Below are 23,296 nucleotides of genomic sequence, written 5' to 3' on the forward strand. Positions count from 1 at the left end.
CTGGGTCGAACTCAGGGAACGAAAATTATTTTGTATTCAAGCACACAATCAAACTACGCTTTATTGACAAGAATAAAATAAAAGATTAATTAACTAAATAAATAAGAGAGTGTTGCCCTTGCAGAGGGCTTAAATAAATAAATAAATAGTTTTATTACATACCCAAATGAATTGAATTGAATAAAATAAAAGACTATTCTAAAAATTAAAAAAAGTGTCTTCAGTGCTTGAGTCTTTAGTTTGCCCCTTTGGGTTGCTAGGTTGAACACTTTTGCTCTCTGAGGGCACTTCTGAGGGCTTGAAGGAACCTCAGAGGGCACTTCAAGAGTACAAAAAGGGGTTCACCGCACGTTCACATGCTTTCCTGCAAAACACAAACACAAAACACCAAGTAGAAAAAGAAATCTACAAGAAAATCAAATGTAAATATGAGGAAAAATTACAAAAACATGAATATGACTAACATGAACTAAACTAATAATATGAACTAACTATGAACTACTAGTAACAACCTAACACTAAAATACAAAATAGTAAAACTAACTAACTAACAAATCAAGAAACTAATTACTAACAAGCTATTGATTAACTAATTCAAGAAATTGACTAAACCAAAAGATTAAGAACACAATCAGCTGAACATGGCAACTAATTAATCAAGTTATCTAATATCAACAGTTAATAAAAGTAAACACGAACTAAGAAGGAAAAAATGGCTAATAGCAAACTATGCTAATCAGCTAATCTGAATCAAGTAAAACTAATTATTAAATTATATGCAAGATTAAAACTACTAACTAACTTAAACCAGCAGCTAACACCTGAATCAATGAGAAACTAGATGACTTAAATAAAATAACTAACATTAAACTATAGAACTACGACTAATCTAAAAACTAAAAAAAAAAAATTAGCTAATAACGAATCATGACTAATGAAATCACGTCTAATGAAAACAACTATCTAACAAAGATTAGCTAAAATGAATAATAACTAATGCTAATGACGTCTAATGCAAGAAAAACAAAATAAATGCAGCATGCTAACCTAACCTATATAAAATATAATAATCAACTAACCTATACACTACATTGACTAACATGTCTAATATACTGTATACTAACAAAGAAAGAAATCGATCACATAACAAACAAAAACAAAAATGTGAAACATACTAACAAATAAATATCAAACCATTAATCAGACCGACTATGAGTGACTGAAGAAAATAAAATGAAACCAAAAGAAAAATGTTGAACCAACTGATAAGAATTGATAAAACGCAACAAAACAAAACGAATGATTAACTTTTTTTTAAAAAAATAAGACAGAATGAAGTAACATGTTGATTCAATATATACTGAATAAAACAAAATGTTGAGACTGATAAATAAACACGCTAAAGCTAATAGACAAAACAAAAATCAACTGATAAAGAAAACTAATAATGCAAAACGTTGCACTATGCTTTCAAATTTTTTTCTTTTCCTTTTAATCTAATAAGCAATCTAACGAACTAAAACTAATCTAATATTTGATCGATGCCTAACTAGCTCAGACTTCAACTTAAACACATAAGACCCTATCTACTTGACGTCAAAATAGAATTTCAACAAAAAATGATAAAGAAAGAAAAAATCTATGTACTTGATCAGAAAAAAAAATGAAACACACCAAACATATAAAAAGAATGTGTTGCAACTGTCCTAAACTAAATCTAATCCTAAACTAATCACAAATCAAAAAAACAAAATGTAAAACCTATATTAAAACTAATGATGTACCTAAATCAAGATTTTTCAATGCTTAAATCAAGAAAATAGCTAACCTATATCAAAACAAAATATATTTTTATCTTTTTATTTTTCAGATGCAAGATATGAACTAAACTAGATTAAATATGCAGATGATGAAATGATCAACTAAAACTACATGCGATGTAATGCTTTATGATGCTATGCAAAACCTAAAACTACGGTGAAACGGGGGAGAAATAAGCAAATCAGATGACCCGCTTTTGACGGATTGAATGAGAAGAGAAGATCGTTAATCCCAATGAATGCATGCCTCCTCGATGAAAAGAAAAGGTTGCCGACGGCGGATTGGATGAGAGAAGCAAGAAGAAAAAGAAGAAGAAAAGAGAGGGAGAAATCGGCAAGGAGAGAGAACAAGGGAGAGAAGGAAGAGAGAAAGGGAGCAAAGGGAGAGTTTTCTCAAGAGAGAAGAAACAATTTTTGTTGCTGGAAAAGATGTATTTATAATTCCTATTTAGGTTAAAACACTAATTTTCAAGAAGAGTCTGATGATTTTACAATAATTTCCAAAAAGCGACTCTTATTAAAAATGTGTTTCTCTAAAAATCAAAACTTCCTAAACTAATTAAAATTAGCTAATTACAACCTAATCTAACTAAACTACAATTAAGAAATTTCTAAAACTAATAGAAACACTAAAAATGCATGGCAATCTTTGAAATACATGATTTTCTAATAATTTCAATTCCAATGCGGTTTCTCAAAACTAACGATAAATTGAGTTTTTGATGTGATTTTATCATGGATCATGCATAACTAAAGATGAATAAAATGTAAATTGTATGCATGAACTAGTGGCTCTGCAACAAGCTTGGGGGTTTTGAGAAACCCTTATGAATACAAAAATACACATGTTAACCATACACACCTAAATAAATAATGGCATTGTCACTGGAGAGATGCTCTTATGGTTCAAGATAACAGCGCAAGAATGGATGGTTATGAGATTGCACGCTTAAACTATGTTGATGCACCTGATCACCCACCATAGGCTGTTGGGCCCCACAGCTGACATTTGTTACACAAAAATGGTGGGTGATCAGATGCAGCAGCACACTAAAAGCCTGCAATCACATTGTCTCTTAAAACTTGGGGTGGACATACCAATATCTCCTACGAAAACGAGAGCAGATCAGGTGATCTGCCAAATGAAAGTGATTTGGCATCCTCACTGTCCACAACTTGCATAAAAACCATGGGGTCATCATGGGATGAAGTAATGGACGGTGAAGATGTCAAATCACTTTCTTAGGGCACATTTAGAAGAAAAGTGATGCAAAGTAGTAAATCCCTATGGATTTTTTGACCCTTCCAAATGAGAGACTTTGGCTGATAGAGTTTTATCTAAAAAGTACATTTTTTGAAAGAAAACATTCCTTCATGTGGGGGGGGGGGTGGAGGAATATTTGCTACCAATAGAAAATTTATTTTTAAACTCCCCACCACCACTACCACCGACCATCTCACCATCACCACCACCCTCCTCTCTCTCATTTTTTCACTATTTTTCTCATGCTACACAAACAAGTGAAAAACTTTCTTTCAAAAAATTTCTCATATCAAAAACTCTCATAGGCAAAACTTTATTTTCCTATGAGAGTTTTTCTCTCATCCAAACATGCCCTTAAAGTGATATAAGGAATCACCTGATCTGCTCTCAAAGAAAACCCTAAATGTGGTTCATATGCTTGTGTTGTCACTTTAAAAAAAAGAGGACATTTCAATAACTAATAGAAAGATATTGGAAAGCCACGACATGGCTTTACTCAATAAAGCAAACAATTGTGACGAGTTACTTTTTCAAAGCTAACACCTGTCATGTAGCACCCCGATTTGTGACCTCTAGAGCTCGAATTCGGTTGGTATTAATTTTCAGAGGAAAAGCATACATAATTCACAGATAAAACATGGTTAAAAAAAAATCCATTCTTTTTTTAATAACTCACTTTCTTTCACAAAGTTTATCATTCAGAATATAAGAAAATCATAAAATAACCGAGTGTTCAATGACAAAAAAATTAAAACTACCAAGTATTCTACTAAAGAAGTTGATCACGTTCTGCATGCGTTAGTGTGCCTGAAACCTACAGTTGTAATTATAGAGATGGTGAGTTTACAACCCAATAAGGAGTAATTATAAGCAAATAAGAACTTTAACTTACAACTGTAGTGAGCTCTAAGCCCTTAGTCTGAGTATAGTTTTCAACACATCACACAAAGTTTATATGTTTTAATTTTTTCCTTTAAACTCTCTTAAATACTCACTCACACCAAACTAAAATACTAGGTCGGTTATACCGATCATAGTCATCTATGGGTATAGCAACTCGCGTAAAACACCCTAATTCTACATATTGGTCAAACTATGAACCATACACTGTCAGTGATCCTCAAACTATCAGGCACTGTGGTGAAACAAAAAGGAAACCCCACTAGTAACTAGCTGGGAGGTTAGGCTCAAACTCAATCTCGACATGGTTCATGCTACATCCTAATCACGATGGCTTTCAATCATTCATGGTTGTCTAGAGTCTCAAACACTATGTGAATATAACCCTAAGTCATATTTTAAGTTCATTGCATTGAACCATATTCTCAAGCTCATGTTTTATTCGTTCTCTCACAAGTGATATTGTGAAATGATCACGACAGATCTTACTCTCAATCTCAAAATAACATTAAGGTTCGTATTTATCTTATATTAAGCACGCAACGATACAGAGACTCTATATCGTTAAATCCTTGGTGACCTACTCTCCATTATGGTTGTACTCTAATCGCGAACCAGGTAGCCATTTTCACAGGTCGTCACTTCTGGGATTTAAAGGGTTATGCATGTTAATCTCAATGTAAAAGTCATGACATGACTAGAATAAAGGGACTCAAGTCTAATCACAATCTCATCACAATGCATGTTATTTACAGATTATAACATAAATATATTATCACAAAAAATGTATTTCTAACATGCATAACATATCACGACTAATGTGTGCATATAAACATCTCATTGTAATGCATGATCATTTTATGCATATCATGCTCTCACTCAAGATCTATCTTTCTAATCATACTAATACACAATATCAACAATAACATGCTATACTGTATGGTTTATTAACAACTAAAATTACTTATAATATCTCTTACCTCGAGTACAATTATTGTAATTTGGTCGCAATCGAGTCTCAATGAGCTTGAATAATGAGATCTCACAAGCATATTCGTATTAATACACAACTTCTTATATTTTAATAAAATTATCAAAATACCCCTCTTGAGTTGACTTGTCAAACATCGATTTTTGTGCCCCTGATTTGACCAGAACCAGAGGACAATATAATTTTATTTTATGATACGAGTCCAACACACCAAACCTCACTCAATTCTGAGTTCATAGCGCAAAGTTATGTCAATTTTAAATAAACAAATCTTAGGTACATACAAGGGTACTTTGGTCATTTCGACAATTATGATTTAACCCAACTCATCTTAGGTCAAAACAAGTTCGGTCTGAACTTAAAGCATTAGATTTATTGAACCTAGTCTCAAACCATCTGGGTTTGGTTTAAAAACTTAATTGGATTCTCAAATTTCAAAAATAACCATAAACTTAATCCAGATCCATTTCTGATCTGGATTTAAGACTGTCAGACCAAATCCATACTTATTTTTTATCTGAATCCAGAACTGATCTATCCAGTTATGAGTTGAATCTGAATCTAGAATTGCCATACTAAATTCAGACCTAGTTTTGATCTGAGTCCATAACTAATTCATTCAATTGAATCCATATCAGAACTAGATCTAGATCCAGCATTGATCCGAACCAAATCTAATTCAGTTCTAGATCCAGATCAATCAAACCAAATTCAGACCCAAATCTATCTAGATCCAATTCTATTTGGATCAATCTAGACTGATTGGACCCAGATTCGATATGGTTCAAATCAGACTGAATCCAAACTGAAAACCGAGACTTCGATGTGGTTCAGATCAGACTGAATCCAAACTGAAAACCGAGCCACAATCATACATGACTCAGTCTGGTTCACATCCTCACTACAAAAAAACAGTTGATTAGCGACGGAGTTATATCGTCGCTACTTAGCGACGGATTAACGAGAGAAATGAATCCGTCGCTATATTTGGAGAATTTTACGAAACTAGCGACAGATTATATTCCCTCGCAAAATCCGTCGCTACGTAGCGACGGATTGTGCGAGAGAATATTTTGTCGCAATAAATACGGCAGTTAGCGACGGAATTGCGACGGCTAAAATTTCGTCGCAACATAGCGACGGCCTAGGCGACGGAATATTTTCTATCGCCTTTTTCGTTTTTTGAATTATGATGGCTTAGCGACGGCATTAATCCGTCGCTAAGCCGTCGCTAAATGTCGAATTACCCCTAATCCCAGCCCTCTTTTTCCTTTCTCCTTTCGCTGCTCCCGCCCGCCGCCCTCTCTCTCCTGTCGTCCTCTTCCTTCGGTCGCCCTATACATCCCGTCGACCTCTCTACCGGCCCCCACCGTTCGCCGGAAGTCGATCTCCGTCAACCTTCCGCTGCCGCCGCCGCTGCCCGGAGCAACCGTAGGTATTTCACCGTTAAATGGATTGGGGGTCGACCCCCTGCGTTTTCCGGCAGGGGGTCGACTCCGCCAGGCGGTCGACCCCGGTAGGGGGTCGACCCCCTGCCGTGTCCGGCCGGGGGTCAACCCTGGTAGGGGGTCGACCCCTTTTGATGTCCGGCAGGGGGTCGACCCCGGTAGGGGGTCGACCGCCTGCCGTGTTTCGCCGGGGGTCAACCCCCTGCCTTGTCCGACAGGGGGGTCAACCCCCTGTCATGTCCGGCCGGGGTCGACCCCCTGCCGTGTCCGGCCAGGGGTCAACCCCCTGCCTTGTCCGACAGGGGGTCAACCCCCTGCCGTGTCCGGCAGGGGGTCAACCCCAGTAGGGGGTCAACCCCAGTAGGGGGTAAACCCCTTTTGATGTCCGGCAGGGGGTCGACCCCCTGCCGTGTCCGGCCGGGGGTCAACCCCCTGCCTTGTCTGAGGGTCAATAAAGTGTTTCAAAATGGTGCATTCTCTCTGAAATGTTTTAACAATTTGCCAAAATCCTCTTATTCTCGACTTTTTAAAGATATTTTTGTTCTGCAATTAAATATAGTATGATTATCGTAAATTATTTTTTTGAACATTACACAAAATATGTAAACCTTTTTTAATTAAGCACTCTTGACGTATGCTCGAAAATATGGTATGACCTTCCAAAATAGTTTTTTGCATCACCCAAAATGTGTTAACATATACTCCAAAACGTATGTCCACCAATATGGTATGATCGTCGCAAATCATTTTTGTGAATGTCGTTCAAAATGTGAACCTTTTTTAAATAAATACTCTTGAGGTACGACTGTAAATATGGTACGATTGTCGCAAATCATGTTTGTGAATGTCATAAAAAATCTGCAAACCTCTTTTAACTATATTTCTCATCGTATGTATGCAAATATGATATGATTATCGCAAATCATTTTTGCAAATTTCACCTAAAATATGTGAATCTCTTTTAACTAGTTTTTTCAACGTACGTTCGCAAATATAATACGACATTCGCAAATCATGTTTATGAATGTTTTCAAAATCTATGAACCTCCTGTAACTAAATAGTTACCTTTATAAATCATTTGTTTAGAGTGAGATACCATTTTTTTTCATGGTATTTGATTCACCTCCTGTAACTAAATAGTTACTTTTATAAATCATTTGTTTAGAGTGAGTTTTTTTTCATGGTGACTTCATTTTAAAACATCATTTTTTTTTTTTGCAGATTTCTCAACGGAACTCGCTTGTGTCCCGCCACCCGTGGTAAGTAAGTGACAAAAACAATGCAAATCGGGTAAATATCCGTGGTGAGTAAGTGATGCAAGCGCATCACATGTTATTTAATTTATTGAATGTAACACTTTATTGTTCACACACTCACTTAGTTGTTGATATCTAGGACTGCTTTGTTGGAGTTCGGAGATCATGCTGAGCATGATTTTAATGTATGAATATGGAAGTGTTCTTATTTTTGGAGTATGGAGTTCATGCTAGGCATGGTAGTAGTTAGTGGGATATTGAAGTGTATTTGCTGTAGGTAAATGTTTGAGATTTGTTTGATATGAATTATTTCGATGTATTGCAATGTTTGATGTGATTGTATCCATGCTTACATGTAGTTACTTTCAATTTGATTATGTCTACCATGTGAAATTGTATACTGAAAGCATGCTTCAAATGAATGTATCGTGTCATGAATAGTTTGCACATGAAAATATTAAGTTATCAATGCATGCATCATAATTCTTGTGATTGTATGACATCATATATTGCATGATAAATTTGATATTTTCTTCATCATAGCATTCTGATGGTTCTCTTTTAACTGGTTAGGATACTATTCGCAACATCATACGACAAAATGACTGCAAACCGTGAATGGATGTACCGTAGGATAGTGGACAATGAGTTATCGCAGGAATATATGGATGGTGTTGACAGTTTTATTGAATTTGCAACGACAAGTGTCAGTACAGTAGATCCCACAGGTCGGATTAGGTGTCCTTGCAAGATTTGTAAGAATAATCGATTTGTAGAACCTCATGGCGTTAGACATCACCTATACAGGAAGGGTTTTGTGAGTGATTATCAGAACTGGACGTTTCATGGAGAAGAATTTAGAAACGATTTTGATGCACGGGTGAATGTGGTGCATGATAATCCATATACGAATTTGATATTTGATGCCGCAGGAACAGAACTGGGTTCTGCTATGAGTTCTAGTGATGTAAGAACTGCCATAGATGAAGAATCATCAAACGATGCAGCTAGTAGATTTTATGATTTACTTAGAGATGCTGATGAGCCACTTTGGAACGGTTGTGAGAGTCACACTATCTTGTCTGCAGTTCTTCAACTAATGAATTTGAAGTCCGAGTATAATTTGAGTCAATCATGTTTTGACCGTTTGTGCATGATTGTGAAGAGTATGTTGCCCAAAGATGAGAAATTGCCACAAAATTTCTATCGTGCAAAAGTTATGGTCAACGCTCTAGGTATGGGTTACAAAAAGATTGATGTTTGTCCAAATCACTGCATGTTGTATTTCAAGGAGCAGGAAAACGACATATCATGCCCGTCATGTGGGCATCCTCGGTTCAAGCCAAAGACAAGAGGCAATGGTAGCACGAGATCAAAGGAAGTTTCATAAAAGTCGCTCTGCTACTTTCCTATCACTCCTAGATTGCAGCGATTGTATATGTCTTCAAGGACAGCTAAACACATGAGATGGCATGCAAATAAAGTTTGACACGATGAAAACAAGATCACGCATCATGTTGACGCTGAAGCTTGGAAGCACTTTGATCGTACTCATCAGAACTTCGCAATGGAAGTGCGAAATGTTAGACTCGGTCTATGTACAGATGGATTTAATCCATTTGGGGGTAGATCAACTCCATACTCATGCTGGTCAGTATTTGTAACTCCATACAACCTTCCACCAAGCTTGTGTATGAAACGTCCAAATCTTTTCTTGTCTCTGTTGATCCCTGGCCCGACCTCACCTGGCCAAAATCTTGATGTATATCTAAGGCCATTGATTGATGAATTAAAAGTACTGTGGGATGACAGTGTTACCACGTATGATGCCCACAAAAAACAAAACTTCAACATGAAGGCCGTTGTTCTATGGACAATCAGTGACTTCCCTGCATATGGTATGTTATCTGGTTGGAGCACACATGGGAGGTTGGCTTGTCCGTACTGCATGGAGAATTCCAAAGCTTTTAGATTGAGGCATGGAAGGAAGCCTTGCTGGTTTGAGTGCCATCGTCGATTCCTACCCAGTGATCATCCATTCCGACGTCAAAAGAATGCATTTAAAGCAGGCACAACTGAAACGGAAGGTCCATCCTCAAGATTGTCCGACATAGAGATTCTAAGAAGATTGTGATACTTTCCAGATGTATTAACAGATGCCCGCAGTCCTACACCCTTCCATGGATTTGGGAAGGATCACAATTGGACGAAAAAATCTATTTTTTGGGAACTACCGTATTGGCCGACCCTATTGATACGACATAATTTGGATGTGATGCATGTAGAGAAAAATGTGTTTGATAATGTGTTCAATACAATAATGAATATTAAAAGAAAAACGAAGGATAATCCGAAGGCCCGTATGGATTTAAAATTAATATGTAAAAGACCAGAATTGGAACTCAAAGAGTATAATGGCAAAGTACTGAAACCAAAGGCAAAGTACGTGCTCGGACCTGATCAAATAAAACATGTATGTCAATGGTTGAGACAACTGAGATTTCCAGATGGATATGTCTCTAACATTGCTCGGGCTGTGAAGATTTGACGATGGACAGTTATATGGGTTGAAGAGCCATGATTGTCATATCTTTATGCAACGATTGATACCCCTAACATTCCATGATATGTTAGACAAACCTATATGGGGGATATTGTCTAAGTTGAGCGGATTTTTCAGAACATTGTGCGCATCGGAGGTCGTTGTATCAGATGTAAAGAAACTCGAGGACTCTGTCATCACCACTGTTTGTCTGTTAGAAAAGATATTTCCGCCAACATTTTTCGATGTTATGGAACATTTGATCATACATCTGCCATATGAACTAAGGATTGGTGGCCCTGTGCAATATCGATGGATGTACCCATTTGAAAGGTATATGTTTTTTTATATTTGTCTCTTTAATGACAGATATTTAAAATTTGAAATGTATATTCTTGTCAGATGCATGTTCGACCTAAAAAAAAAGGTTCGTAATAAAGCAAGAGTAGAAGGCTCTATTTGTGAGGCGTACACTTTAGAAGAGATTTCAAATTTCTCATCTATGTACTTCGAACCTCATATTCCAACACGTTACACATGCCCGTCCCGTAACGATGATGGAGAACAACTGTAGCTGACAAACTGTCGATATTTCAACCACTTGGGCATGCATTTGGTAGTTGCCGATCAAGGCTATTGACAGATCGAGAGCAAGATGCAGCACACATCTATACTCTTTTTAATTGCTCAGTGATCGACCCATACATCGAGTAAGTATATCTATATGCAACTCAATTATAAATCCTTTTATGTTCTATATGTGGATACATGGCTCGGTAATATAAGTATTTGTGGTTTGCAGACGATTTGATCTGGAGTTGCAAAGCGAAGTTTCACATCTAACTGATGCAGAAGTACAAAAAGAACGTGAAACTAAGTTTGTGGAGTGGTTGAAACAGTTGGTAAAGAAGCTAACATAAATTTTGTACTTATAAACAACACTAAGTTACTTAATTGATCGTGATTACAATAATTGTTTATGTCTGTGCGTAGGTTCGCCATGGTGATGTTAAAGATCAAGGAATATGTGATTTAGAAAATGGTCCGACCAAAGTTGTGCAATGATACAACGGGTATATCGTAAATGGTTATCGATTTCATACAAAAGACTACGGTATAAACAAATCAACGATAAATAGTGGCGTGTGTGTCAAGGGTAGCAGCTACGGTGAAAATGAACATGATTACTACGGTGTTATAGAGGAAATAATGGAGTTGACTTACTTAGGCATGAATAACAGGGTTACGATAATTAAGTGTCATTGGTTTGATCCAACTGCAACAAGACTCGACAAAGCTTCAGGCATTGTGGAGGTGAATCATAAATCCAGGTTTGGAACATATGAACCATTCATATTAGCCTCGCAAGCTCAACAAGTTTATTATACTTCATATCCGAGTATAAAAAAGTCAGATAGAAATGAATGGTGGGCAGTTTGCAAGGTGAAATCCAAACTATACCCCGAGTATGATCAGTTACAGGAAGATGAGTTAGCTGAAGACAGTGATTACTATCAATCAGATGATGTCTATGACTTCGCTTATGGTCACGATATTGCGCATGATATGCATGTCATATCTCCATTGGCCGATGAAACATTCATAGAGGAATGTGATCCAAATGATGTACCAAGTGGATGGGCAAACAATGAAGAAGAAGAAGAAGAATAAGAAGATGAAAGTCAAACTAGTGACGAGGAAGAATTCTCAAGCTAGTGAGCAAAATCTTATACTACAAACCTCTATTTAAATGCATTGTAATACTTGATGTGAGTTTTATTGCAATAGTTGGTGTGAATGATTAAAAATTTTATTTGAATGTATATTAATACTTGATACGAATGATTCGAATGCATTGTAATACTTGATGTGAATGATTTCAATTATATGAATGTATTATAATTTATGCAATTAACGAATGATTTGAATTAGTGCAATACTTGATGTGAATGATTTGAATTATTTGAATGCATTGCAATGCTTGATGTGAATGACTTGAATGCATTGTAATACTTGATGTGAATTATTTGAATGTATTGTATGACATATGTTATTTGTTAGAATATGGTTCGTGGAGGTTATAGTGGTCGCTCATCCAGTAGTAGCCAGGCTCAGCCTTCATCTTCACGGGCTCCTGTGATAGGTATATCATATAACTAATTGGATGCTTGATTAGTTCAAATGCGCATTCTGAGAATTTCTAATGTATTTTTTTACAGATGATGTTGCGCCTGTACACGACCCACCTACACCAGTTGATCGCACAAGTCAACAGCCAACACAGGAAACAGGGTCTTCTCAGGCTGGCACAAGAAGACTCATTCGAATAGTGTATATCGATAATCGACCGTAAGTATTTTGTTTTCAATTATTGCATATCTTTTAAATATTTTATATTGATATTTACTGTGTAACAATTCATGTGCAGCACGAGGTTTGAGCCACAAGAAGTAGTACGGGAGATTAGGAATTCACTTCTTCAACATCTACCAGGACCAGTTGCTCAATGGAAAGAGTACCCAAAGGAGGTGTTAGACAGATTGTGGTCCTGATTCATGGTATACAGTTGTTCCTCATAGTTAATGTGTTTCATATTTAATTTATTTAAGCAATGTCTACTAACTTTCTGAAAATATTTGTAGGCTTCGAATCGCTTCGCAACTACGGTGGAAGAAAATGATGCAAGGAATGTATGGCAGAAGGTGGCTGCCAATCAATTTGCAGACATGCTGCACACTATGAAGACTGCAGCAAAAAAAACATCTGGCGTAGTAGATGATACATTACTGTGGAAGGGCCATGGTCCTATTACTATCAGGAGAGATTACTGGGATGAAATGTGCGATAAGTGGGCGGGAGATGCATTTAGAAATCGCTCTGCGAAGGCTGCACAAAATCGATCGAAGATGCCCGAAACCCATCTACACACAGGTGGATCTAAGACATTTGGGAGCCACCTAAAGAAAATGGTAACTCATCAATATATAATATTAATTTTATAAGTATTGTTGCAAACTTGTGTACTAAATCTTTTGTCATTTAACTTCGCAGGAAGCAGAAAAATGAGGCAGTGTACCATATAAGGATGTGTTTGTAGAAACACATAAACGGAAGACCACGGGAGTCTTCGTATCAGAGAAGGCGAGAACGACAACGGTATGTATTAATTCTATTAATAATCATTGCAATATATATGCAAGTTATCATAATGTTATCATTAATTATTAATGAATACTTTAAACATTATTTTGTAGGAGGCATATGAGCAACAGATGGTAGAGCGATATGGCGATGACGCTACTCAGCATCCATCATTTGATCCTACAGCATGGGTGACTGCAGTAGGTGAACCCAAAAAAGGTCGCCTGTTCGGGTTTGGGAGAAATATGAACACTTCACCAGTTATTGGTTCTTTCAGTTACGGCTCACCGACTTCTTGCGCCGACATAAGCTCCAAGCAGCCGACTATTCTTTCCGGTGATGATGTACGCGAGATCATTAATGAATCACTGAATAACTACTTCCAATACACCGTCGCCCCCTTTCTCCGAAATGAGATCAAGGCCGCTGTTCAGGATAGGGGATCTTCGATTCCAGGTCCCTCTCAGGTATAATCACATATTCAGTTTTTTGTCTGCCTTAGAACACATATGAGCATAATCGAATCACATATTCAGTTTTTTGGCTGCCTAAGAACACATATGAGCATGTTATAATCACATATTCAGTTTTTTGACTGCCTTAGCACACATATGAGCATGCTATAATAACATATAGAGTTTTTTTACTGCCTTAGAACACATATGAACATGCTATATATCATTTATGGTAGAATCACATATAAAAATTTTTGCTTTGCCTGCCTTAGAGCACATATGAGCATGCTATATTCACATATTCAATTTTTTTACTGTCTTAGCACACATACGAGCATAATCGAATCACATATATAGTTTTTTGCCTGCCTTAAAGCACATCTGAGCATGGTAGAATCACATATAGAGTTTTTCTAGATGCCTTAGAACACATATGAATATGCTATAATCACATATTCAATTTTTTGACTGCCTTAACACACATATGAGCATGATAGAATCATATATATATATATAATTTTTTCTCTGCCTTAGAGCACATATGAGAATGATAGAATCACATATAAAGTTTTTTTGACTGCATTAGAACACATATGAGCATGCTCGAATCACATATTCAGTTTTTTGCCTGCCTAAGAACACATATGAGCATGTTATAATCACATATTCAGTTTTTTGACTACCTTAGAGCACATATGAGCATGCTATAATAACATATAGAGTTTTTTTATTGCATTAGAGCACATATGAGCATGCTATAATCACATATAAAGTTTTTTTGTCTGCCTAAGAACACATATGAGCATGATAGAATCACATATAAATTTTTTTGACTGCATTAGAACACATATGAGCATGCTATAATCACATATTCAGTTTTTTGACTGCCTAAGAACACATATGAGCATATTATAATCACATATTCAGTTTTTTGACTGCCTTAGCACACATATGAGCATGCTATAATAACATATAGAGTTTTTTTACTGCCTTAGAACACATATGAATATGCTATATATCATTTATGATAGAATCACATATAAAATTTTTTGCTTTGCCTGCCTTAGAGCACATATGAGCATGCTATATTCACATATTCAATTTTTTTACTGCCTTAACACACATACGAGCATAATCGAATCACATATATAGTTTTTTGCCTAAGCACATCTGAGCATGGTAGAATCACATATAAAGTTTTTCTAGATGCCTTAGAACACATATGAACATGCTATAATCACATATTCAATTTTTTGACTGCCTTAACACACATATGAGCATGATAGAATCATATATATATATATATAACTTTTTGTCTGCCTTAGAGCACATATGAGCATGATAGAATCACATATAAAGTTTTTTTGACTGCATTAGAACACATATGAGCATGCTCGAATCACATATTCAGTTTTTTGCCTGCCTAAGAACACATATGAGCATGTTATAATCACATATTCAGTTTTTTTACTGCCTTAGAGCACATATGAGCATGCTATAATAACATATAGAGTTTTTTTATTGCATTAGAGCACATATGAGCATGCTATAATCACATATAAAGTTTTTTTGCATGCCTAAGAACACATATGAGCATGATAGAATCACATATAAAGTTTTTTTGACTGCATTAGAACACATATGAGCATGCTATAATCACATATTCAGTTTTTTGACTGCCTAAGAACACATATGAGCATAATATAATCACATATTCAGTTTTTTGACTGCCTTAGCACACATATGAGCATGCTATAATAACATATAGAGTTTTTTTACTGCCTTAGAACACATATGAACATGCTATATATCATTTATGATAGAATCACATATAAAAATTTTTGCTTTGCCTGCCTTAGAGCACATATGAGCATGCTATATTCACATATTCAATTTTTTTACTGCCTTAGCACACATACGAGCATGATCGAATCACATATATAGTTTTTTGCCTGCCTTAAAGCACATCTGAGCATGGTAGAATCACATATAGAGTTTTTCTAGATGCCTTAGAACACATATGAACATGCTATAATCACATATTCAATTTTTTGACTGCCTTAGCACATATATGAGCATGATAGAATCACATATATATATATATATATATATATATATATATATATATATATATATATATATATATATATATATATATAACTTTTTGTCTGCCTTAGAGCACATATGAGCACATGATAGAATCACATATAGTGTGTAATTTATTTCATTATATTTTGTTTATCAATACTGACTGTTCTTTTCTTGTGTAGGCTGCTAGCGATAATCAGGGTAGTGGAGCTGAAGGGACAGATAAAGACAATGAACAAGAAGACGCACAAAATCTTGGCGATGATTAGAGGACTGTGTTGAAGAAGTTCTATTTTTTTTATTTTTCCTAATTGTAATTGTTGAATTGTAAATAATTAAACTTCTTAATTTTAAGGTGGAACGATTAATTGTTATAGATTCTTGTTATATGAATTTTTTTGTGTGGTTTGTTTTTTATTTACAGGAAATATAAATTGTACAAGAAATAGAAATTGTACAGTTCTCGGTATTTAATTTTCAAATAAATTTTTTTAAATTTTTTTTGTGTTTGCGACGGATTAGCGACGGAACCATCCGTCGCTATTCATATTAATCTAGCGACGGCATAGCGACGGAAGTAAATCCGTCGCCAAGCCATAGTCGCCGTTTAGTACCGGCGGATTGGCGACGGAATATAGCGCTCGTTATTTCGTCGCAATTAGCGACGGACCTGGCGATGGAATAATTTTGTCGCCAGTTAGCGTCGAAATATTCGCGACGTAAGCATACTGTCGCCTCGTTGTCGCTAATCCGTCGCTAACCATGTTAGCGACGGATTCGCGACGGAATGAGCGACGGATTCGCGACAGAATGTGGTTGTTGCTATTCTACTGCTTTGTTGTAGTGCCTGTCCAATTTGGTCTGAACCGAATTGGTCTGAATCTGTTTGGTCTAAACAAATTCAGTACCAATTTTCTTTTTCCTTACCCGGTTTGGTCTAGGTGCAACCCAGACCGCACCGCATGGTTTGGTCTGGGTCGCACCCAGAGCCAGTTCGGTCTGGGACGCACCGTCCGTCTCTTCCTCTCCCCTTCCGTCTCTTCTTCTAAATAGCAGAGGGACCAACCGCCGGAACCGTCTCTCTCTCTCTCTCTCTCTCTCTCTCACAGCAGTCGTGGGTTTCCCCTTGTTTTTTCTGCACCTGTAACCCGCCGGCAGCCATGGCTGCCGGCTCTCTGTGGGATCGAAAAAAGAAAGAAAGAGGAGAAACCGTACCTAATGTCGCTGGCGGAGTACCGGTAAGCCTCCCTCCCCTCTGTTGCTCCTCTCGATTTTTTTTTCTTCATGCCTCTCTCCCTCTGTCGCTCGCTGTTGATCGTCGGGTGGAGGCTAGGCTCTCACGGTGGGTGAGGATAACCTCAACCCCCCACCCCCGTCGATCATGGGGGTGAGGTTTATCCTCATCCCCCCGGCAGTTACAGTTACAGGGAAGGCAGTTCCCCCAAATGTCAAGAAATCATTTCCCTTAACAAAAGGATGATTCATGTAGAACCTTAAGCTCAAGCACATTCCTATTGTGTTGGCACTTATACAAGCTTATTTTTCCTTTTCCAATGTTGGTTCATCCAGTATCATGCCTTACAACAGAAAAAAAATACTCTGTTGCTGCTGGGGAAGGCAAAACAAAAATGTGTTCAGTGTGTGCCAACCGGGCACTAACCAACTGGTTGCAGAGTTCTGCATGTACTCGAGCTCAATCATCTTTGTCCTCTCAATAGGGAAAGAGGTGTATGCTTTCACTCTGGACCCTCTGATTGAGGAGTTTGTACTCACACAAGAAGACATCAAGATACCAAAAGCAGGCAAGATCTATGCATTCAATGAAGGCAACTACTTGCTATGGGATGACAAGCTAAGAAAGTGCATGGACAATCTCAAGGACCCTGGCCCCTCAGGGAAGCAATACTCAGCGCGTTATATAGGAAGCTTAGTGGCATCCATGAATATCCAAGAGATAAAAAGAGCAAGAATGGGAAGCTCAGGCTTTTGTATGAGTGTGCCCCTATGAGTTACATTGTGGAACAGGCTGGTGGAAAAGGATCGGATGGCCATAATAGAATACTGGACATCAAGCCAGACGAGGTAAGAACTGAAAAGAATTTAATTTTTATGTTAGAGAAATTCAAACTATACATATCACAGTTATTAGTAATGATGAATTTACCACTTAAGATGATCCTGCCAACATTCACTTCAAATAACTTCTTTTCTTCTTGATGCTTATGTTTTGACAGATCCATCAAAGAGTTCCTCTCTTCATTGGGAGCGTCAAAGAAGTTGAGAAATTGGAAAAGTTCCTTGCATGATTCAATCATTCAACAATTTCATATAACTTATGGATCTTGAGAAGTCCAAGGGAGCAGTGAAAAACTGATGATGTAATGGAGTTATTTTGTAATCTTAAAATCTGTTTATTCGTTGTATTTGCATTGGATGAACATCAAGTAAATATTTGGTTTTCTGTAGACCATAAGGCAGGCAAAGCCAGCGAGGCTAGGTCTCTGATCCTGGGGGTGGTTTCTGCATGTAAATATAAAAAAAAAAAACAGCCAGAGAACAGATCAAGATGTCATCTGATGTATAGGCATAAACTCAATAAACCAACCAAATGACAATCATAATTTGAACAATTCTCTCTCTTATTGTTGTTATTCTTATATGCAGCTCATGTGAAGAGAGATGCAATACATGATTACATGATTTAGCTACTGAACCAAATGGATGTTCCATAATATATGACAGGTGAACATACATAATTACAGGTTCAGTAATCATTAGTCATAACCATGCCATCTGCTGAAGTAGTACCATGTTACTGCTATTTAAGTTTAATGTGGCATTGAAAAAGTTATTCACTGTTATAATCTGATTAGAGAACGTGTGTAGGTTGTCTGATGAGAAAGTAAGAGCACTGTGGAAAAGAAAAAAGAATTATTGGGACATCAGATGATCAGAAAAAAGCAAGATCCAAAAGAACATAAAATTAGTAAAAGGAACAAATGCAATACAAGTAAACGAAGCCAAAACTCCAGAAGTCATGACTAAGAATATGAAACAACTAACACTGATAACTAGAAGTTATGAGCCTAAAGCATTTTGAAATTCTTAAAAAACTGCAGAATATAGAAATGCGCTGGTTCTGTGGCATTAACATACCATCAGAACATTAAAATTGCAAAATTGCTCATTGTCTATGACATGGTACCAGATTGCTCTTTCATCACACCAAATTATGTAAGTTAACAAACGTGATCATCCTTGCCCTTCTTTTCCTGTAAAGCTTATTGACCTCAGATTCCAAATAGAGCATTGGAAATGGCAATGCCACTGGGAGTTAAACATGTAAAACTTGCAATGCTGCTGGGAGCTAATGCTATTTCTATATATACCATGTAATTATTTCCGGCCTATCCAAAAGAAAATGTGTCCTTTATTTTATTTCTTTTTGAAGAAAAAAAAAACGTGACCTTTCAAGATAGCCATTTGCATCGTAGTATATTTCAATCACTTCTCTACCGATGTAACCATAACTGAACAACTGATGGTTTGAAGAGATATGTCGCAAAACCACTACTTACCATTTGCTAATCAAGTAGATGATTAGAGGTAACAGTTCTACAAAATAGCCAGTCAGAACTCAGGATACACATACAAGTCAAGCTCAAAAACTGGATGCAGATGAGTGATCTCAGCATGGAAACCCATCCCTAAAGAACATGCAGGGAGCTGGGCAGGAAAATTAGTACACCTAATACTGAGGTTTAGCTGCTAGAAATCTGTGGAAAATGTTGCAAAGCCAGTTAGGACATATTGGTGATATCTCCATGGCAAATTACAGTGGATTAGACCAACATGTGCTTTGAAAAATATGAGATAGTCATTGCTGATCATAATATCAGTATATTCTCCTTATCTGAACAAAATCCTCTCTTCTTTTCACCTGCAATTTGTTTTCAAAAAGCAAGCCAATTAAAAATTGCAATCCAACAAAAAGAAGCAACTAGAATATCTCAATGTGCATGAAGGTAAACATAGATAAGGATAAATGCAGAACTGTTTGAATTACCAGGACTATCAGTTTCAAGACTTGCAGCTCTTAGCATAGAAGATTGTCTATCGTCATCACCTGCTTATCGGGTTGCCAACAGAAGGAACAAAACCAACATACTTATCACAAAAATCTGCAAGTATGGAATTAGTTCAATCACATTTAACTCACCTATGTGATTCATATCTTTCTCAGAAAGAACGCCAACTTCACTTGAAAGAAAAAGTTCTGAAAAAGTTCCATTAACCTCCAAATTCATGTTTCCTATTTCATCACATGGGCTGCATATGATCCAGAGGAGAACAAAAAGAGGAGCTTTTAGTAAAGATGGAATAAAATTATGGAGTTTAAGAATAAGACAAATTCAACTTGAAATAGAACAAGTATGTGAGAAAAAAACTTTGCACCTTGAGATAAGCTTGGTATCTTGACCTGACGGTATGTGATCAGAGGGAGCAACTGCCTTTGAATCCATCACAAAATCAACCAGATGCGACAATGACACATCAGCATCAAGAATGCTAAAGTTTAGAATGTCATCTATATCAAAGTTCTCCCTTCTTTCATCCTCAGTAGCAGATACAGAAGTTTCAGCCGTGAATCTCACATGGCTCATCAGCATGACAGAATCATCAAAATCCAATCTACCCTTTATGTGTTCCTTTCGGAACATCTTCTTTCCACCGTATTTTGAAGGTGAGACATAAGATTGATGAAGAACTTCGTATATGTTATCACCTGAGCAATTTGATCCAATTTCATTTGCATGAGAAGATATAGGTGCATTTGTTGGAGTTACTTCAAATGGATCAGCCGGTGCGATCAGGGATGACATGCCCATTGGAGAATCAGATAAATTAGTTTGTGAGGAATATTGCTGATGTGGAGTTTGAGGAGAGGGGGATTCTCTCTTTGGACTGGATGACTGACCAAGCACACCAGTCTGAATGGCGAGCTCTTGGACTGAAGAACTATGAAAGGTATGACTATTGGAAGTTGGCTCCATCCTAGAATATGCTGTACAATCTTCGATCATCGCTGGGATGGTGTTGTGACTCATTTCTTTTACAAATGGCCTAACCCCTGCACGAAAGAAAACGGCCTTAAATATAAATTAAATGCAGAAGCAACAGTGTCAAAATCTGTTGAACAGACTCAGATTGCAAGGAGCCACAAGTAGGCACATGGTGACAATGTCTGGATCCACCATCAACTTGAAAGGCATAGTGAGCTTCAAAAATCGAACCAAAATATTTTTCATCTCTCAAAACCAATACAGATTCAAGTAACCCAGTCTCACTAATCTTAAAATCCTCTCTGTGCTTTTACCTGCGCCATTGGAAGGATATGTGGGAGCCTGGACAAATGATTTCTTTGTTGATGAGGACGGTTCTGGAACAGAAACAGAGGCCTTCCTCTTGTTATTGGCGGGAACTGTAGGAACTGGAGACTGAAATTCGATGGACGGTGTCATATAAAGAGGCGTAGATGTCGAATTTGTGAGCAGGGAATTGGCTACAAAATAAACAAGAAAATGGTGAGGAAAGAAAGCCAGAAAAGCGAAACACTACATTCCTTCTACCTCGTGTAAACTATCAAAACAACCCGTTTTGTCAATCCTAATTCTTTCATGTTCACTACATTGATACTATTCCAAACCAATGAAGCTGGAAGAAAAGATTTAACAGCCCAAAACTGCCTCTGTTTTTGCCACCTAATATAGGTGTTTTTATATAGAGCATCAACATAACCAATTTTATGAAAATTACTCTCCCATATAGAATAAACAATTTGTCATTTCCCATCTTATAAATACACATTTTTTTATGGATCGTAGCCACAACTACAGATTTTCAGATGTGTATAGTAAAATAGGTCACCCAAAAAAAAAAAGAATTGTTAATCGCTGATTGCTTCTGTTGTATCTAGAAAAATACTGCAAATTCCATAAAATAAGGTCTCACTATCTCCTTATGTGTTGGTCTTTCTTAAACACAATGAACCAAATATAATGCCCTACAAGTAAAAGTTTTAATTAGAAATCATGAATTGGGAGACGAAACTTTTGAAGGATTACCTTTGGGTGTTACGGACATAGGCGTCGGCGAACGAGAAGAGGAGGCATTATCCGGTGATTGGTACGCTTTCATCACTTCCTGCATCCCCTGCAACAGCTTCTCCACCCTACATTTCTCTTGATCCGCTAACACCCTTTGCTCTTTCAACATTATATACTCGTTCAGTATGTCCTCCAAGCTCAGCAAACTCTTGGGTGCCTAACCAAAGCACCAAGCAACAACAAAGAATCAAGAAAATCTGCAGAAAAACGAACACCAACATCGAGAAATCGAAAACTCACGAAGGATTTCGAGTGTTTGGTACCTCTTTCATCTTGGATTTGGAGAGGAGAGCGGAAGCCTCCGATCTGAAGACGGAGAGGGTTTGGGTGTAATTGTTGTCGATGAGATACCTATCGACGATGAAGGCTACCTGGATCGGAGTCACCTGCCCCTTTCCCAACTTCTCTGGTTTCTTGGTCTTGGAGTTCTTGCCCATCTTCGTGGGGAAGGAGTGGCAGGAGAGAGAGAGAGAGAGAGTAAATCGATTCCTGGTTTCGAATTTTCGGGAGGTATTTTTGGCGGGTCGAGTACCACGGCTTCTTTGAAAGTAGCTAAGATGGCGCGATATCACAGGAACTCGCCATTTTGGCTACGAGTCTTGATGACACGAACGGACACGTTTAGACAGGCTGACTAGAGAATTCACGTGTACAGCATTATTTTAATATTTTTAAATAAATATTTTATTACTTTTAAATTTATTTCAACGGAAAAACCATTTTTGTGGTGAGTCAAGCCAAGTTGGAGCTGAACCAACAGAGCTCCAAGTGTTCATGCTTGGTTCATTCTTGTGGTGAGTCAAGCCAAGTTCCAGCTCATAATGAGCTTAAGTTACTACCTAACGAGCTTCTATGAGTTGAGCCAAGCGGAGTACCTATAGTTCATATTCAGCTTGTTATGCCTATTTTACGAGTTTGATCGAGATGTTTATGAGCAAAACATGAGCCGAGCCACCAGTGTCCATGCCAACTGGAATAGATGCCCTCCCGGCCACATGGTAGGTTACAAGTAAGCTACCAAAGGATCAGATATGATTGAATATTTGATGTGAATTTTATATGTTATTTTTGGATTTAGATCTTTTAAGTAAAATCTAAATCTGTATTAAGATTGGACTGTCAACGACTTGACGAACTCGTAGGTGTGCTCCTCATACGGGTCCTTGGGTGATGATCTTGAAGGCGAGCTCGAGGAGAAATAATGGAGAAAAGAGAGGGGGAGA

General features: G+C 37.2%; 1 protein-coding gene and 1 pseudogene across 1 annotated transcript; one reads left to right on the plus strand and one right to left on the minus strand.

The window, feature by feature from the left end:
* The first annotated feature begins 17,587 nt into the window (after window positions 1–17,587).
* LOC149821449 (fructose-1,6-bisphosphatase, chloroplastic pseudogene) lies at window positions 17,588–18,212 on the plus strand (annotated as a pseudogene).
* Window positions 18,213–19,536: 1,324 nt separating this feature from the next.
* On the minus strand, window positions 19,537–22,510 carry LOC149821450 (uncharacterized). The gene is made up of 7 exons (XM_089981953.1): window positions 22,337–22,510; window positions 22,032–22,230; window positions 21,284–21,469; window positions 20,362–21,037; window positions 20,126–20,235; window positions 19,973–20,032; window positions 19,537–19,613 (listed from the first exon to the last, which is right to left on the minus strand). Exons 1-7 carry the CDS (start codon window positions 22,508–22,510, stop codon window positions 19,537–19,539), a joined length of 1,482 nt encoding a protein of 493 aa, XP_089838079.1.
* Window positions 22,511–23,296: the final 786 nt, after the last annotated feature.

This window comes from Nuphar pumila, chromosome 12 (genome assembly GCF_984573655.1).
Source record: "Nuphar pumila chromosome 12, dmNupPumi1.hap1.1, whole genome shotgun sequence".
Classification (NCBI taxonomy): domain Eukaryota; kingdom Viridiplantae; phylum Streptophyta; class Magnoliopsida; order Nymphaeales; family Nymphaeaceae; genus Nuphar; species Nuphar pumila.

What these genes read in the sequence shown, in the direction of transcription:
- LOC149821450 (XM_089981953.1), bottom strand. Translation starts at nt 22,510, where the DNA reads ATGGGCAAGAACTCCAAGACCAAGAAACCAGAGAAGTTGGGAAAGGGG. An exon ending in ATATCCTTCCAATGGCGCAG is followed by an intron (nt 21,038 to 21,283) that starts GTAAAAGCACAG and finishes TCTTTCGTGCAG; the next exon opens with GGGTTAGGCCATTTGTAAAA. An exon ending in TCTTGAAACTGATAGTCCTG is followed by an intron (nt 19,614 to 19,972) that starts GTAATTCAAACA and finishes CATGTTCTTTAG; the next exon opens with GGATGGGTTTCCATGCTGAG.